This window comes from Euleptes europaea, chromosome 18 (genome assembly GCF_029931775.1).
Source record: "Euleptes europaea isolate rEulEur1 chromosome 18, rEulEur1.hap1, whole genome shotgun sequence".
Taxonomy (NCBI): domain Eukaryota; kingdom Metazoa; phylum Chordata; class Lepidosauria; order Squamata; family Sphaerodactylidae; genus Euleptes; species Euleptes europaea.
The window spans coordinates 20,710,412-20,725,838 of record NC_079329.1 but is presented as its reverse complement, the minus strand read 5'-3'; the positions used below and the strand labels follow the sequence as shown (position 1 = coordinate 20,725,838).

Here is a 15,427-nt window from a genome sequence, read left to right as displayed (position 1 = left end):
TCTCGATCTCCCTTCAAACACTGCTAAATAAAGTTTAGCGAGAATATTGAGGTGTCCGTCGCTCTTCATGTAATGCCACTTCCTTCACCTGGGGCTGAATCATAGGCAAAGGGAGCAACCAGGTGACAGTTGACAAAAGGTTTGGGGTGGTCGAATTCATCCGCAGCTTCCTCTACAGCCGGTTACCCTATCTCGCTCCCCACAGGAGAATGTGACCTTCTGCCGTTTCTTCCATCCAAATAGTAACCAGGGCTGACCCTGCTTAGCTTCTGAGATCCAACGAGATCAGGCTAGCCTGGGCCATCCAGGTCAGGGCGGCAACACTAGTAGATACTGTTAATCTGGCTTAATGAGTCGTATGTTGAAAGTATGGGAGACCAACCTTGCATATAAAATTATAAAATTATGCATGGTCTATAAAATTATGCATGTTATGGAGAGAGTAGACAGGGAGAAACGTTTCTCCCTCTCTCATAATACCAGAACGTGGAGTCATCTGCTGAAGCTGGAGGGCGAGTGATTCAAAACAGATAAAAGGAAGTATTTCTTCACAGAAATTCATCCACAGCTTCCTCTACAGCCGGTTACTCTATCGCGCTCCCCACAGGAGAATGTGACCTTCTGCCGTTTCTTCGGGGAACAGCTCTCCTGCCGGCCTCTCCTATTCATCCCACTTAATAAAATCAGAAAGGCCTTTTTAAAAATAAACTGTCTTTTATTCCTTCTTGAAGGATTCATTTTGAACTTTTTTCTCTCTCCAGACATGAGTAAGGAAAGGGGGGGGGGTAAAGCGTCACGGCCTCTCTCTTCGCCTGCCTTCTTGAAGGTTGGTGGTGTGTGGGGTGTGTGTGAGGGAAGAGCATCATAGAAACCTTCACCGTCACCTCTTCAACTTCGTTTCTCATTAGGTCTGTATCCCTCCCTTTCCCCAATAGCCCCATTCTATCTTGGGCTGCATCAACAGAAGTATATTGTCCAGATCACATGAAGTGATGGTATCGCTTTACTCTGCTCTGGTTAGACCTCACCTAGAGTATTGCGTTCAGTTTTGGGCACCCCAATTTAAGAAGCCGAATGTGTCCAGAGGGCAACAAAGATGGTGAGGGGTCTGGAGACCAAGTTCTATGAGGAAAGGTTGAAGGAGCTGGGGATGTTTAGCATGAAGAGGAGAAGACAGAGGGGATATGATCACCATCTTCAAGTACTTGAAGGGTTGTCATAGAGAGGATGGTTCCGAGTTGTTTTCTGTTGCCCCAGAAGGTCGGACCAGAACCAACAGGTTGAAATTAGATCAGAAGAGTTTCTGTCGGAACATTAAGAACTTTCTGACAGAGTGGTTCCTCGGGAAGTGGTGAGCTTTCCTTCCCTGGAAGTTTTTAAGCAGAAGCTAGATGGCCATCTGTCAGCAATGCTGATTCTATGACCTTAGGCAGTTCATGAGAGGGAGGGCATCTTGGCCATCTTCTGGGCATGGAGTAGGGATCACTGGGGGTGTGTGGGGGAGGTAGTTGTGAATTTCCTGCATTGTGCAGGGGGTTGGACTAGATGACCCTGGTGGTTCCTTCCAACTCTATGATTCAATCCTCGCAACCACCTTGAGAGGTAGGTTAGCCTGACACAGTGAATGTGATTGGCCCAAGGTCACTCAGGGGTGGAGTGAGGATTTGAACCTGGGCTCCCTGTTCCTCATGTGACAGGCTAACCCAGGGGTCCCTGACATGGTGCCTGTCGACACCTTTTCTGGGGCTAGGAGGGGCTTTTGCCCAGCAACGCTTCTGACTGACTACTAGACATTTGATTGGCTGTGCAGATTTTTTTAAACGTTGCTTTAGCAGCAGCTGCCACCACAGCCCAAGGATCTACACTGTGTTACTGAAACTAAGCTGTGGCAATCATTTTGTGGCTGGTTCTACCTCCTGCGGCAGCCATTTTGTTGCTGGGCCGACCAATTCCAAATATGCCCACAGGCTGAAAAAGGCTGGGGACCCCTGAACTAACCCCCACGCCACACTGGTTACCCTTTTCAGTAGTATGGACATCTCAAATGCATGCAACCATGGGGTGGGAGAAAATGAGTGTATATGTGGGGATGGAGGGACGGTGGCTCAGTGGCAGAGCATCTGCTTGGCATGCAGAAGGTCCCAAGTTCAATTCCTAGCATCTCCAGTTAAAGGGACTAGGCAAGTAGGGGATGTCCAGCCGATAGACTGAGAGGTGATATGATAAACCACCTTCAAGTACTTAAAGGGCTGTTATATAGAGAAGGGTGCCGAGTTGTTCTCAGTTGCCCCAGGTCGGACCAGAACCAACGGGTTGAAATTAAATCAAAAGTGTTTCCGTCTAGACATTAGGAAAAACTTTCTAAAAGTTAGAGTGGTTCCTCAGTGGAACAGGCTTCCTCGGGAGGTGGTAAACTCTCCTTCCCTGGAGGTTTTTAAGCAGAGGTCATCTATCAGCAATGCTGATTCTATGACCTTAAGGAGATGAGAGGGAGGGCACCGTGGCCATCTTCTGGGCACGGAGTGGGGATCACTGGGGATGTGCTGGGGGGAGGTAGTTGTGAGTTTCCTGCATTGTGCAGGAGTTTGGACTAGATGACCCTGATGGTCCCTTCCAACTCTATGATTCTATGATGTGAAAGACCCTTGCTGAGACCCTGGAGAGCCGCTGCCAGTCTGAGTAGACAACACTGACTTTGATGGACCAAGGGTCTGTTTCAGTATAAGGCAGCTTCATGTGTTTATGTGGAGACACTGGGGGAAATGGAGGCAGGGAGTTGGATAGGAAGGGCTGATACTCTTTAGGATTAAAAACAAAACAAAAACCAGTTTACTGCCCCAGAAGAGCAGAACCAGAGATTCCAAAGAGGGCTGGCACTTCTTCAAGCCACCTTTATTTTTCCTGGAATTCCTTAGACTTGACAGAGGAAGAAGAGAAGATACATTCATGGAATTCACAGTGCCTGGGAGCTCCCCAGTTATCGTTGCTCCACAAGGAGGCGAGAAGAAGAACTCAAGAAGCATGTTCACAGTGGGTAGCCATGTTAGTCTGTCTGCAGTAGTAGAAAAGGGCAAGAGTCCACTAGCACCTTAAAGATTAACAAAAATATTTTCTGGTAGGGTATGAGCTTTCTGAAGAAGTATCTGAAGAAGTGAGCTGTGGCTCACGAAAGCTCATACCCTACCAGAAAATATTTTTGTTAGTCTTTAAGGTGCTACTGGACTCTTGCCCTTTTCTACTACAAGAAGCACGGTCAGTGTGTTTGCTTAAATCTCTGCTCAGTTTTCCCTTGTAGTCCGAAACCATTAATGCCCGTGCTCACTCTAACCCTGAGGAACCCCTGCCCCTGAGATCTACTTAGAACATCCCAAGCTATCTTCCCCATCCGCTCATACAGGGGCAACCCCTGATTTCCTGGAGCTTCCCCCCCATCTATAGTTTTCTTTAATCTCCCCATTTAGCCAAAGCCCCTGCTTTGCCCATCAGGCACGGAACACTCCTGTACCACCGATATTCCCAACCCAGCACAGGCCGTTGCTATTCTCAATTTTTCCCACCCACATTCTTTCCCTTTGAGGTGCAATTCCTGCCCCTGTTCTATTTTCGACTCACAGGATAAGAACCACAACGGTCTCCGTACACTAAAGCCGTATGAGCGCCACTTGTGTTCCTCTTCTCTCACATCATGCTCCCCCCATTTTCCTGCATCTCATTCTACGCCCATCTATTCCGCATGCGCCTCAAGAACCATTTCTGCGCCCAGCTCTCTCCCCCCCTCCCCGCTTGGGCTATTCCTTTTCTCTGTTATAGCGGCTACATCTCTCAGTCCAGGCCATTCTTGAACACGGACACCCCCGCCCCGGACAATGGTTTCTTCTTTCCCCCTATTCCGCTCCAGAACGCACAAACCATGCCTCTGCTTCTGGGGGAGAGAGATCAGTTATTTGTTCCTGCCCAGTCAAGGAAGCAGGGAGAAGGAGCTCTGGAAGCACTAAATGCACCTTTGTTTCATTCCCTTAAGGGGAAAAGGTCTAGGACCCTGTGGAAAGAAAGACGAAGCCCTTTCTCCCACACCCCTGTCCTAATACAGCATGGCTCGGTTGCCGTGGAGAAACACCAACATGTCGACGTGCTCGGGTGTCAGGGCTTGGCGCTTGGCCTGGATGGCGTCACCGGCGCCACTGAAGAGCCAGGCGGCAGGCACTGAAGTGGCTGGCACGCCGAGCAGCTTGCGGGCCGCCCGGGCCAGCAGAGGGTACTGGGTGTGGTGCGTCTTCCACCACTGCAGAGGTTCTTGGCCGAGGGCAGAGGCCTTGCTGGTTTGGAAGCTGGCTGTCTCTTGCTCGGCCTGCTGGTGCGCAGAGCAGATGCCCGAGGCGCCGCGGACACTGCACAGGTCCCCCAGCAGGAACTCGATGCCTGCGTCTTGCTTTGGTTGCTTGGTCGGGGGTGAGGCGACGTCAGGCAGGCCGGAGGTCAACGAGGCGGGGGTCTCGGCCAGGCGCGAGGCTTCCGTCTTGAGCAGGTGCAAGGTCTCCACCCGGTCGGAGTGGCTCAGGAAATCCAGGCCGCGGAAGCGGGGGTCCAGCGCACAGGCCAGGTTGAGGGCCTGGTTGACGTCCGGATTGGAGAAGTGCTGGCTCAGCTCCTTCTGAGCCGCGGCTTTGGCATCGTGGGCCAGGGCGGAGTCCCACTCGCTGGGCACCAAGTGTTTGTACAGGAGGCTGGTCAGCACAGGCTTGACCAGGGAGAGGCTGGAAAAGGGCTCTTTGGTAAACGTTGAGGTAGCGATGGCCATGGGCTTGAGGACTTTGACCGTATCCCGAAGCGCGGCCCAGTCCTGGGGGCGCAGCGTGGCCTCCCCGTTGGGGCCAAGCCCTGCCAGGGGCTCGCTGTGATCCAACAGGCCCTGAAGGACCATGTAGATGCTGTGCCATTTGCCCCCGTCCCTCAGGAAGCGGCCGAGGTGAGCCTGCAGGAGGGGCTCCTGGGCCCACAGCTTCTCGCTGCGGCCGGCCCCTGCCAGCGCCCAGGAGGCCAAGCGGCGCAGCCTCTCCAACGCGCCCTGCGTGGCCGGCTGGCCCAGTGCGGCCTCCATGGCCACCCGCAGGGCCTCCCCAACGCAAGGCAGGGCCGTCCAGCCAAGGGCCGTGGCAGCCTGCTGGGCGGCAGGGCTGAGGCGGCCGACGGTGTACGAGGCGCTTTCGCGCACCCCCCATTCCTTGGCCGCCTCGGCGAGGGCCTCCGCCAGGCTATCAGCACTGGGCTCCTCGGGGACGGGGCGGCTCGAGAGGACGCGGGCCCGGGCCTCGAAGCAGTCGTCCACGTAGTGCACCGTGAGGGTGAGGTAGGTGAGGGTGCCGCTGTGGCGCCACAGGTCCACGCTGAGGGAGCACTGGGGCAGGGCCCGGACGAGCCCCCAGATCTTCCCCTTCGCCTGGGTGTACATGTCCTTGAGCACTGTGTGGGCTAGGGAGGTGGCGTCCGGCGGCTTGTAGCTGGGGTCCAGGACCCCCAGCATCTGACCAAAGCCTTCCCCTTCCACCACCTCCACGGGCATCAGGTCCAGCACGATGAAGTCCGCCACGGCCCGGGTGGTCCTGCCGGGGGCGGGGGGCCGGGCGGCCCCGAACTCGGCCGCCCCCCCTTTGTCGAGGGCGGCGCTCTGGGCCCCCACCAGCTGGTTGTACTCGCAGCGGTGCTTGTAGATGAGGTGCTGCCGCAGGTTGGTGGTGTTGCCACTGTAGCTCAGCCGCACTCCGCACAGCTTGCAGATGATCTTGCTCTTGTCCAGGATGCGCCCGCAGGCATCCCCCTGGAACCCAAAAAAGGTCCAGTAGCGGCTCTGGGCCCGGCCCAGCCCCACCAGGTTCTGCGTCCCTTCGAGCAGGGGGAAGGCGCTTCCCGCCGGGGGGAGCCCCGGTTTGTGGAGAGGCAGGAGGGAAGAGGCTGTGGCATCGCCGCACAGGTACTGCGTCCGGGAGGAGGGGGCGTGGGGGGCCGGGGGTGACAGCGGGGTCTTGAGGTGCAGCTCTTGGAAGAGTTTCATCAGCAGCTCTTTCTCGCCGAATTCGTACTTAAAGTGCTCGCCTGGGGAGGGGAGAAAGAGGTGAGAGTCTCCCAACTGCATTTCAAGGGGCAAGAGAAGAAGAAGAGCTGGTTTTTACATACCGACTTTTATCTAACTTTTAGGAGGATAAAAACCAGCTTACAATCTCCTTCCCTCCCTCTCCCCACAATAGACACCTTGTGAGGTAGGTGAGACTGAGAGAGCTCTAAGAGAACTGTGACCAGCTCAAGGTCACCCAGCTGGTTTCAAGTGCAGGAGTGGAGAAATCACGTTGAAAACTCCTGGTATACACTGTTGCCATTTGGTTTGTTCCTTGTGTTGTTATTGACTAACTGTTAGCATACCAGTAAAACGTCTTTTTGTAGATTTCAAGTGTTATGTTTTGAGCCCACTGCTGTGATTTTGAGTTAGCAAGCTTCTACACAGCATAGGGTTATTATTTTGTATAGTTTGGAAAGAAGGCAGTTAAGGGGAGACATGATAAGAGGTCTATAAAATTATGCATGGTATGGAGAGTGGACAGGGAGAAGCTTTTCTCCCATAATACTAGAAGGCGAGGTAATCTGCAGAAGCTGGAGGGTGAGAGATCCAAAAGGGATAAAAGGAAGTATTTCTTCACACAACGTATAGTTCAGTTGTGGAACACCCTGCCCCAGGATGTGGTGATGGCTACCAACTTGGAAGGCTTTAAGAGGGGAGTGGACATGTTCATGGAGGAGCTATTCATGGCTACTAGTCAAAATGGATACTAGTCATGATGCATACCTATTCTCTCTAGTATCAGAGGAGCATGCCTATTATATTAGGTGCTGTGGAACACAGGCAGGATGGTGCTGCTGCAGTCTTGCTTGTGGGCTTCCTAGAGACACCTGGTTGGCCCCTGTGTGATCAGACTGCTGGACTTGATGGGCCTTGGTCTGATCTAGCATGGGTTTTCTTACGTTCTTAATAAGGTCACAGGAATCCCAGTCATACCACACAAGAAGTTATAACAAAGTTCCTCCCATGAAATAATATTTCATGACTGATATTAACCGAGATAAAAATCCAAGAAAGCCACTGCTTTACAGCCAAGGGGTATATTTAGTTACCATATGGGACCCCTAGCAAGAGAAGAGGCCCACCTTTTCAGCCTTCAGACATTATTCACCCCCAGGCATGCTGGGTAAGAAGGACAAACAAGGACTTGCTGAAAAACTGAAAACACATATTCACAGTTTTGAAAACTTCAAAACCAAGCATCTGTGACAATACCTTCTAGATTTAAAAAAATGCCCAAAATAATCTTACAGAAGCCTCTAGAAGAGTATGACATTGTGAATGAATTGATGGAATTCATTGACCAAAAAATTTAAACATTGCATGAATATATTGCTTCATGCCACACTATCAAAAACTAATCCTTATTTCACGATTTCACCTTTGGACTCTAATGTACCTTAAACAGAAAACTATCTTCAGATAGATTTTTCCTCAATAAGCATTTTTATTTTTAAAAATCTGATTTAAATTTTTAAAAATCTGATTTAAATTTTTAAAAATCTGATTTTTAATTTACCAAAAAAAGCATGGATTTTTATCCACCCTGATGTATTTAAGATATTAATCTTAGGTTTGGTTATTATTGTAGCAGCTTTATGTTCTGTTTTATTCACTGTTAGCCGCTCTGAGCCTGACCTTGTTGGGGAGTGCGAGGCAGAAAATCAAATCAAACCAATCAATCAATAAACTCCATCTCCCGTTCCCCCCTTTTGCCTACCCAAGCGCAATCCAAGAGTGCGGGCATACTCCTCTCCAATCCATACCAGCAGCTCTGTATCAGCAGGTACAGTCTGGCAGACCCGATAGTAGATGTAACCCCGGTACTGGAAAACAGTCAGATTCTGCTCATCCTCGGTGGAGGCGCATGCCACGTATCTGCAAGGAGACAGGGGGATGAGTCACACACTGTGGCTTTGGGCATGCGTCATGCTCTGCTCTTTGCTTGACGTACCAAGCGGTAACCAGCGCATTTACCCCTTGGGAAGTGCGAGCCAACAGTCTGGAAGTAAGCTTGAAATATTCCCCAGTGACCCAGGCAGAATCCGCCAAGGGGAAATTCCCAGAGACAGCGGGGGCCTTCAAAGGCCGGCTTTCTCTTATCCCAGCTAACAGCTACAAGAACGCAGGATATGCGTCAGGGTGAGATTTGCATAAATCCCCTCATTGTTTCCTCAGCCTGTCTCTCCCAAGATACACACCTCATCCAGTTGGATTTGGACTCGTCGGAGGCGTCGACGAAGAAATAGGAGCCATTGTCCCGCACCTGAACAGAGGAGGGGAGAATCAGAGGGGGATAATCCAAAAGTTCCACAACAAAGTATTACTCCCACCATAGAAGGTCCCGTGTAATTTTTCCCACGATGCCTGCTGGGAAAAAACAAACAGACATGAAGCTGCCTGCTCCTGAACCAGACTATTGGTCCATCGAGGTCAGTATTGCCGACTCTGACTGGCAGCTACTCTTTAGAGTCTTTCCCATCGTCTGCTACCAGATCGCTGAACTGGAGAGGGAGGTGACTGAACCTAGACCCTTCTGCATTGAGACCTGGTGCTCTACCACTGAGCCACAGCCCCTCCACCCTCAAGCATTTCCCAAGACTGCAAAAAAACACAATATTTTGTACCTGGCAAAACATATTAAGTTCCCAGCTTCTGTAACTGTGGTGCGGAAAGTGGCTGGCAAATCACCCCAAGCACTTGCTGGAGATGTTTCGGGACACAACAACAAGAATTAATACTGTTATATAGCTTTAGCATCGGGACGGTATGGAATTCGGATTGAGAAGGTCCCATGTTCAATCTTTGTTCTTTCCCGATAGATGCTGGAGAGCAGCTGCCAGTCTTTGCAGACAATACTGACTTTAATGGACCGAGGGTCTGATTCAGTATAAGGCAGCTTCTTGTGTTCAAGTGACCCTGTGAGAGACTTCCAGTCACAGTAAAGAACACTGAAGAAGAGTTGATTTTTATATGCCAACTTTCTCTACCACTTAAGGAAGAACCAAACTGGCTTACACTCACCTTCCCTTCCCCTTCCCACAACAGACACCCTGTAAGGTAGGTGGGGATGAGAGAGTTCAGAGAGAACTGAGATTACCCCAAGGTCACCCAGCTCGCTTCATGTGTAGGAGTAGGGAAACCAACCCGATTCACCACATTAGCCTCCGCCGCTCATGTGGAGGAGTGGGGAATCAAAGACGGTTCTCCAGATCAGAGTCCACTGTTCCAAACCACAGCTCTTAACCACTACACCACACTGGCTCACTGAGCTCAATAGACTTGATGGTCTATAAGGCAGCTTCACTTGATCAAGCAGTGTTGATCAAACGTCAAAGCAACAAACACCACGAAGGCTTCCTTTTTGCAAGCTGTTTCACTCAGAGGCAACACCCTTGTCCTGTGAATGTGGGTAAGTCGCGCATGAACGTGTGCAGCTACCTTATACTGATCAGATTTTTGGCCTATCAAGGTCAGACTTCCCTATTCTGACTGGCAGCGGCTCTTAAGTGAAGGCAACACTCATGTCACCTACTACACTGGGGACTGAAGCTAAGACTGTCAGCATGTAAAACAGATGCCCTGCCATTAAGCCACGGCCCCACCCTGCAGGTCTTTGGGGAGGGGCCATGGCTCAGTGGCAGAGCATCTGCTTTGCATGCAGAAGGTCCCAGGTTCAGTCCCCAACATCTCCAGTTAAAGGGACTAGGCAAGGAGGTGATGTGAAAGACCTCTAACCTGAGACCCTGGAGAGCCGCTGCCGGTCTGAGTAGACAATACTGACTTTGATGGGCCAAGGGTCTGATTCAATAGAAGGCAGCTTCATGTATGTGTTCATGTATGCGTGTCTTTCCAAAAAGCAACACATACACAAAAGTGGCTTTTTAAGGGCTTGCACAGGGATAATGTGAGACAATGCTCTGGAGAAGCTTAAAAGGAAGGAAAGTTTCTAGTACTCATTATTGCAATTTAAAAAAAAATTTACAATCCTACCCGACATCTGCATAAAAAGCAGGAAAAGGGTGGGCAGCATACAGAAGGGCACAGTGCCCGCTTACAGTACATTCATGGCATTCAGTCTCCTCGGGCAATATTCCATGCCCCTTGTTTGTCACTGCCCAGACTTCTACATAAATCCAAACATCCCCGACAATGCAAATCTTGTGATTTCAGCCCTAGGAGATCCATAGCAAAGAACGAGAAGTGTATTTTCAACAGCGTTTATTGCGCTCTTCATGTCATGAATATTCAAACGCTTCCTTTGCTTGGAGATGTAAAACCAGCTTACACAGCAACCGTGGAATGATTCTCTGCCAACACCCCCTCCCCAAACCTGGTTCTGATTTCCATACTATCTTTTAGAATATGCAGAATGGCGCTCACACTAAATAGGAAGGGGCCTACTGTGTGCCAGGAGGCTGGTTAATTGGATGTCCAGTTTTTTCCCGTTGATTCCTGTTAATGTATGGTGGGACAGCAGGGGTGTAACTGTTAGAGCAGGGGTGTCGAACTCAATTGTTGTGAGGGCCAGATACGACATAAATGTCACTTGGTTGGGCAGGGCCATGCCTTGCCAGCCCAGTTCGAGAGTGGGGGTGTGCGGTTGCCTCGGCTGGCTCGTGGGCTGGATAAGAGCTCTCAAGGGGCCAGATTCAGCTAGTGGGCCTTATGTTTGACACCCCTGGGTTAGTGCCAGACTAGGATCTGGGAGATCCAGGTTCAAATCCCCACTCTGCCATGGAAGTTCACTGGGTGACCTTGGGTCAGTTGCACACATTCCGCCTAGCCCACCTCACAAGGTTGTAGTGAGGATAAAATGGAGGAGAAAAGAGTGATGTTAAGCTATTTCGTGTCCCTGGTGGGGAGAAACAAGCTGTACAAATAAATACACATTGTGACATCAGAAAAAAATAATAATCCACAACACCCAGGTCTCTTAAAAACTTGCAGTTAAATGCAACTGGGATTTGCTGACTACACAGGGCGTGAAACACCCAAAGGGTTAGATCTAAGTAGCTTTTCTGCTGGTGAAAAAGAGGGGGGTTCTCCTTTGATCAACCAAAAAAGACTCTGAGGATCATGGGACCTACAGGGACAAAAGCCATGTGGAACAGGGGCTGAAGCAGGGGGATGAGATCAGAATCAGCAACAAAGTTGACTGGATGGAATGTTTCCTACTGCTTAAAAATAGATACACTGACAAATTTGTATTTAGGGACTTGGAAGAAGAGTTGGTTTTTATATGCCAACTTTCTCTACCACTTAAGTGAGAATCAGGCTTACAATTGCCTTCCCTTCCCCTCCCCACAAGATACCCTGTGAGGTATGTGGGGCTGAGAGCATGTGACTAGCCCAAGGTCACCCAACTGGCATCATGTGTAGGAGTGGGGAAACCAACCTGATTCATCCGATTAGCATCCGCCGCTCATGTGGGAGAGTAGGGAATCAAACTCTGTTCTCCAGGTCAGAGTCCACCGCTCTGAACCACTGCTCTTAACCACTAAAACACACTGGCACACAGGGGTGAGCATATCAGTGTGCATGTGTTTGAGAGTCCCTTTTCAGCATACGCCAAACGTCCTCAAGGTCTTTTGAGTTCTTGATAGTAATTCTTGCAAAAAGTGGTTGTGTTTTAGGCAAGCCCCAGGATAGGTTGCGGGAGAAGAGCCCTTCTCCTAGTGCTACTCTGAAGCAACAAGCAGCCCTTACCAGAAGTCCCTAACGGCTGAGGAATAACACTGCACTGCTAGGCTGAAAACCTCTATAAGCTTTCCTGGGAGTAAGTCTCAAACCCATCGGGAACTGCTTCTGAGATCGATTAACATTTAAAAATCTGTTAACATTCACACATATCCATATGGCTGATCTATTAACATTCTGCAGATGGTGTAAAACAGAAGCGTTGGAAAGGGAATAGAGATGTAATTGAATGGAATTGTTGAGGAGGCTGCAAGGGAATAATACTGTAATCTGTTTCACTTATTATCATATGTATTATATTATTGCATTTGTCTTTTAGTTTTGTGAAACCCATTCTTTGTATTGCTCAAGGTTGTACACAATTGTACAGTTCTTGTTTGCATTTTGTACTCCCAATCCTATTGCACTGTTTATGCAATATTATACTGTTTGATTGCATTGTTCCATAGTATGTAGTCCGCCTTGACGCTCAGTGACAAAAGACGGACTACAACATTTTGTAAGTTTTTATTTTTTTTGTTGAGTTTATCCACCAAAAGGCCTCTAAGATCGCTTACGATGGCTCTCCTTTATCAGATAAAGAATGTAAAGGGAATGTGTGCTTTGCCAAATAAATCCCCCGCACAGTACATCTTAAACCAAGTACAAATTTGAACCCAAGACTTGACCTACAGTGTTGTCCACTGGATCACGCTGGAGAACACAATAAGAGTTATAAAGGCTCGGAGGAAGGGGGTGATTAGTGTGGGTAGGTGTGAGGGGGGGGGTGTTCAGCTGTGTCTTACCGCCCAGGAATAACGGGTGCAGTCGCCGTGCTCCCGGACCACTTCCCCCTCGTAGGGCCCAAAGATGCAGCCACGAGGCAGGGCGGGAAGGGCATTCCAAACTCCAAAGCCTCCTTGGGATCTCTCCTTGACCAAAAGGCCCTCGGGCAGGGATAACAGTGCCCGCGACGGAGCCCTTTCTGGAACCGGAGAGTCAGCCACGAAGGTGGGGGGTCCGTGATGTGGGCAGGAATCCCGGAAATACAGGCGGCAGTCTTCACAGACTGTGGAGAAAGAGAGGCTTATGAAACAGAGCGGGCCTGAACTCAGGGTTGCCAACCTCCAGGGGGTGGCTGGAGATCTCCTGCTATTACAGGATGGTGCCGAGTTGTTTTCTGTCGTCCCAGAAGGTCGGACCAGAACCAACGGGTTGAAATTACATCAAAAGAGTTTCCGTCTAGACATCAGGAAGAATTTTCTAACAGTTAGAGTGGTTCCTCAGTGGAACAGGCTTCCTCAGCAGGTGGTGAGCTCTCCTTCCCTGGAGGTTTTTAAGCAGAGGCTAGATGGCCATTTGTCAGCAATGCTGATTCTATGACCTTAAGCAGATGATGAGAGGGAGGGCATCTTGACCATCTTCTGGGCATGGAGTAGGGGTCACTGGGGGTGTAGAGGTAGTTGTGAATTTGCTGCATTGTGCAGGGGGTTGGACTAAATGACCCTGGTGGTCCCTTCCAACTCTATGATTTCCAGGTGACAGAGGTCAGTTCTCAAGGAGAAAATGTCCACGTTGGAAGGTGGACTCTATGGCATTATACCCCACTGAAGTCCCTAAAGGTAAAGGTCTCCTGTGCAAGCACCGGGTCATTCCTGACCCATGGGGTGATGTCACATCCCAACATTTACTAGGCAGACTTTGTTTACGGGGTGGTTTGCCGTTACCTTCCCCAGTCATCTTCCCTTTACCCCCAGCAAGCTGGGTACTCGTTTTACCGACCTCGGAAGGATGGAAGGCTGAGTCAACCTTGAGGCAGCTACCTGAAACCAACTTCCGTCGGGATCGAACTCAGGTCGGGAGCAGAGCTTGGACTGCAGCTTACCACTCTGTGCCACGGGGCTCCTTATTGAAGTCCCTCCCCAAATTCTGCTCTCCCCAGGCTCCACCCCTACAATCTTCAGGTATTTCCCAACCCAGAGCTGGCAACCCTACTTGAACTCCACAGCCTGGCAAAGGGGACAGGACACCTCACAGAACTGTCCGCACGTCCCAGATCTTTTTTCCCAAACCTACCATTCAGCACAACAGCCTTTTACACGCAGTGTTAAGTGGGGTATGGTGATGAGAGAGTCAGACTAGGATCTGGGAGATCCAGGTTCAAATCCCCACTCTGCCACGGAAGCTTGCTGGGGGACCTTGGGCCAGTCACAAACTCTCAGCCTAGCCAACCTCGCAGGGCTGTTGTGAGGATAAAATGGAGGAGAAGGATGTAAGCCACTTTGGGACCCCATTGGGGAAAAGGTGGGATACAAATGAAATAAATAAACGAATAAAGAAGAAGAGTTGGTTTTTATATGCCGACTTTCTCCTCCACTTAAGGAAGAATCAAACCGGCTTACAATCACCTTCCCTTCCCCACAACAGACACCCTGTGAGGTAGCTAGGGCTGAGAGAGTGTGACTAGCCCAAGGTCACCCAGCTGGCTTCATGTGTAGGAGTGAGGAAACAAACCCGGTTCTCCACATTAGACTGCTCCGATCATGTGCAGGAGTGGGGAATCAAACCCACATTACAATCCACCGCTCTTAACCACTACACCACCCTGGCTTTCCAGTCAAGGGAAGCCTTTACTAACGACTAACATTTGTGAACAAGGGACACCAGAAAAGCCCTCCACGTTACCCCCCCCCCCAGATCATCAAAAAGGGATCACAGGAATCTGTGATGCAGACATTACATTCTACTTACAGAGCAGCTCGTCCTCCAGATGGGTGCAGGCATCCTCAGCTACTTGCATGGTGGGGTGGGGTTAGAGAGCCTGTAAAATCAGGAAAAAAGGGGGCGGGGTCAGGTCTCTTCACTAAAGTTAATTGCAGAACCCCATAACAGACTTCGGCTGCTTCCTCCTCTCATGAACACATGAAGCTGCCTTCTACTGAATCAGACCCTTGGTCCATCAAAGTCAGTATTGTCTACCCAGACCGGCAGCGGCTCTCCAGGGTCTCAGGCAGGGGTCTTTCGCATCGCCTCCTTGCCTAGTCCCTTTAGCTGGAGATGCTGAGATTGAACCTGAGACCTTCTGCATGCCAAGCAGATGCTCTACCACTGAGCCACGGCCCCTCCCCAGGCAAATTGCCAATAACCATAATACGGAGCTCCAATGTAACAAATGGTAAGGCCCTCCCCCCCTCTCTCCAAATGGATACTAACTGTCACATTGCCTCCCAAACCAGATTCTCCTCCAGCAGCCCCTACCTCTAACTGGTGAAGACCCCCCCCTTCTGGGGCCAGCTCCTGCCTCTTCTCTGATAGGGGGCACAATTTCAGACTCTGACCTAGAATCGTAGAATTGGAAGGGAACACCAGGGTCCTATAGCCCAACACCCGGAACAATGCAGGAAATTCACAACTACCCCCCACCTCCAGAGACCCCTATTCCACGCCCAGAACATGGCTAACCCACCCCCCAGGACCTCCTGCACTTCTTGCTACTCCCAATACAAGCTCCTCGACCTTCCCAACCCACCCCTCCCAGTTGCTCCCGATACTGGCTCCCGATCTCCAGGACAGCAAGGAGGGGACCCCAATCCAGCCACCCCACCCGATCCCCTGCCCCAGGGGGCAGCTCCCACCCTA

The 15,427-nt window shown here is 50.5% G+C and overlaps 1 protein-coding gene across 1 annotated transcript; it reads right to left on the bottom strand.

Moving 5' to 3' along the window:
• Nucleotides 1-4,080: 4,080 nt before the first annotated feature.
• On the bottom strand, nt 4,081-14,610 carry LOC130490014 (E3 SUMO-protein ligase ZBED1-like). The gene is made up of 5 exons (XM_056863807.1): nt 14,540-14,610; nt 12,595-12,857; nt 8,311-8,375; nt 7,830-7,987; nt 4,081-6,090 (listed from the first exon to the last, which is right to left on the bottom strand). The coding sequence occupies exons 1-5, from the start codon at nt 14,586-14,588 to the stop codon at nt 4,082-4,084; spliced, it is 2,544 nt and encodes an 847-aa protein (XP_056719785.1). The 5' UTR covers nt 14,589-14,610; the 3' UTR covers nt 4,081.
• Nucleotides 14,611-15,427: the final 817 nt, after the last annotated feature.